At 40.1% G+C, this 3,538-nt stretch overlaps 1 protein-coding gene across 1 annotated transcript in view; it reads right to left on the bottom strand.

Moving 5' to 3' along the window:
• The window catches only part of SLC30A9 (solute carrier family 30 (zinc transporter), member 9), a 73,186-nt gene that overhangs the window by 11,525 nt on the left and 58,123 nt on the right, over positions 1 to 3,538 (bottom strand). Inside the window, exon 17 of the mRNA XM_015572391.1 lies at positions 417 to 530. Coding sequence (XP_015427877.1) covers positions 417 to 530 — 114 coding nt within the window. The remainder of the gene's footprint in view (positions 1 to 416; positions 531 to 3,538) is intronic.

Raw genomic sequence — 3,538 nt, forward strand, 5'->3', positions numbered from 1 at the left:
TTGTTCTGCTGTTTGGTCGATTTGCATATTAGCCTTTTATTATATAGGATTATATTACATTATATTATATTACTAGTAGCCCAGCCTCTTCCCTGCCCCGCCCAGCTACTCTGATCACCGGCCAGGGGGCGGGCAAAGGTGGCCCCAGTTCTCTGATCACAGACTGGGCGGCAGGGCTCTTGCCTGCCACCTGGGTTTCCGATCACCGTCAGTGGCAGGCAGCTTCCTCCATCCTTCCCCTTTCGCCTCCCAGCATTGCGCCTACATATGCAAATTTGCATATCACCCTGATTAGCCTATGGGAAGAGTAGCAAAGGTACGGTCAATTACCATGTTTGTCTATTATTAGATATCATATTATATTATATTATATTAATTATATTATGTTATATTATATTATCATGAATATATCTTACTTTTAGTTCCTTCTCAAGTCTATCTACTTCAGCTCCTAAAGTATCAATAATGTTTTCTCCATGTTTAAGCATAAAGATCTCTAGTTCTTCAGGAGTTTTTACTTCTTGAATTTCCTATAAAGAAATGATAGCAGAAAAAAATTTTATAAAATCATAGTAATATGTTGATGATTTATTTAAAAAAGTTATAACACCATTAAGTTTAATGAAAAATAAAAAAACTTTTTCAAGTCAGCCCTGCTCAGGTGGTTGGAGTGACGTCACATATACTAAAAGGTTGTGGTTTTGATCCCAGGTCAGGGAGCTTACGAGAAGGCAACCATTGATGTTTCTCTCTCATATCAATGTTTCTGTCTCTGTCTCTGTCTCTCTGTCTTTCTCCCCTCTTGCCTCTCTCTCTAAAAATCAATAATCATGTCCTCAGATGAGGATTAAAAAAATAAAAGACAACTTTCAAGCCACAGGCAATAAACAATCTATTTCTGAAAAATTTATGTTCAAGAAAAATTGAGTAAAATGCCACATTAGGTAGCATAGAAATTAATGGTAAAAAAAACAAAAACAAAAACACTATTCAATAAATAGTGCCAGGGCAATTATTTTTCTATAAAGAAAATATTAAATCTCTACCTCAGACCGTTAAACAAAACAAAAACAATTCTAAGTAGATTAAAAACCTAAGAGTAAAAATCAAACCGTAAAACTTTTAGAGCAGCGGTTCTCAACCTGTGGGTTGTGACCCCTTTAGGGGTCGAATGACCCTTTCACGGGGTCACCTAAGACCATTGGAAAACACATATATAATTACATATTGTTTTTGTGATTAATCACTATGCTTTAATTAGGTTTAATTTGTAACAATGAAAATACATCTTGCATATCAGATATTTACATTACGATTTCATAACAGTAGCAAAATTAGTTATGAAGTAGCAACAAAAATAATTTTATGGTTGGGGGTCACCACAACATGAGGAACTGTATTAAAGGGTTGCGGCATTAGGAAGGTTGAGAACCACTGTTCTCTAAAACATAAAAGTATGTTTATGATAACGGGATAAGAAGGATTACTTGGGCAAGATTATAAAACACACAGAGAAGAAGATTATAAGTTTGACATTGAAATTAAAAACCACATTAAGTCTTTTGTACAACGAAATGGTAAATCACAAACTAGAAAAAGATATTTGCATATACTCAATTGAGAAAGAATTAGAATCAAGCATATTAAAAATAAAATGTTTACAAATCTGTCAGAATTAGAGAAATTAACTAAAAAAAGAAACAAGTAGAGGGAATCCCAATGATCAATGAATTTCTATGTTTATTAACTTTACAACTACCAGGGAAATATAAATTAAAAACAAGATACCATTTCACACCTACCATAATGATAAAAATTTCAAAACACTGACAATACAATCTAGTAAGAATGTGAAGCAACAAATTTGATAAACTAATAGTGGAAATTAAATTGACCCACTTTGGAGAAAAGTTTGCCAATATCTAGAGAAGTTGAAGATATATTCACCCAAAGGCCCACCTACTTTTAGCTATATATTACCCTAAAGAAATTCTTATACATGTGAACAAGGAATCATGTATGAGAATATCACTAAAGCACTGTTTCTAATAGCTTAACATGAGAAACAATATAAATGTCCCCTAGACACTGGGTAAATAAATTTCAGATACTCATATAATGGAATATTATACAGCAGGCCAATGCTCTATCCCCTGAGCCAAACTAATTAGAGCATCTTTTAAACTCCTCTTAATAAAAGAAACAATGGATTCTGGATGCACAGAGAACTAAATTCATGTGGCCCCATATATGGCTCTCCAATTTTAGGCAAGTTTCTTAATCTTGCTGTGCCTTTATTTGCCTATATATAAAAATGAAAATATTTCTTTTGTTTAAACTTTATTTTTTGTTAATCTTCACCTCAGAATATTTTTTCTGTTAATTTTTAGAGAGTGGAAGAATGGCAAGGGGGTACGGGGGGAGACATCAATGTGAGAGAGACACTGAGATCGGGTGCCTCCTGCCCACACCTGACCACTGGGGCCAGGGGATTAAACCTGAAACCCAGGTACGTGCCCTTGATGGGAAATTGAACCACTGAGCCACACCAGCCAGGACAAAAATATTATTTCTTTACCTCACAGGGTTGTTAAAAGTACATTAGGTAATGTATATAAAACTAGAGGCCCAGTGCACAAAAATTCGTGGTGGGTTGTCCCTCAGCCTAGCCTGCCACCTCTCACAGTCTGGGAGCCCTCAGGGGATGTCCTACTGACGGCTCCTCTGTGGGAGGCGACCGGGCTGATCAGGGGAAGGCACTGCCCCCATCACCCCGCTGCTGCTGCCACTGCCGGCCGCCACAGCTGCCAAGGTGTTTTCATCAACATGGACTCCAGTCCCTTCACCACAAAAAATGGCAACTTTCTTTAGGCATTTTCAAGATATCTTTTTCATAGGATATCACATTTCTTTCTTTTTCTTATCCTCACTTGAGGATATTTTTCCATTGATTTTTAGAGAGTATGGAAGAGAGAGGGAAAGACAGAGAGAAACATCAATGTGAGAGGGACACCTCGATTGGTTGCCTCCTGCATGAGCCCTGATCTGGGCCCTGGCTATGGAGGAGCCTGCAACCTAGGTACATGCCCTTGACCAGAATCAAACCTGGACCCTGCCGTCCACAGGCCGAGGCTCTATCCACTGAGCCAAACCAGCTAGGGCAGGATATGACATTTCTCAGCCCCTCCAGCAGCAGACCTTTGTTTTGCCTTCCAGGAGTGAGGTGGAAAAACCATACATCACCTTCTTAGATTCTTATTACCCAAGTTACCAAGAACACTGTGAGTGGTGTACCAGGAGCTTAGCCAATGAGCGGCCAGAAAAGGTGTTTCCTCTGCAGCTCATGCGCAGAGGCGGGACTGCTGGCGCTCCGTGGATGTCAGGCCCTCTCCTCTCAGGGCCTGCCCTCGGCCCCAGCAGCTGCAGGCGGGCCCGCCCCCACACTCTCCTCTGTGGGCCTGCCCTCTGCCACAGCAGCTGCAGGCGGGCCCGCCCCCGCCCTCTCCTCTCAGGGCCTGCCCTCGGCCACAGCAGCTGC

The sequence above is a fragment of the Myotis davidii genome, unplaced genomic scaffold, assembly GCF_000327345.1.
Source record: "Myotis davidii unplaced genomic scaffold, ASM32734v1 scaffold629, whole genome shotgun sequence".
Lineage (NCBI taxonomy): Eukaryota > Metazoa > Chordata > Mammalia > Chiroptera > Vespertilionidae > Myotis > Myotis davidii.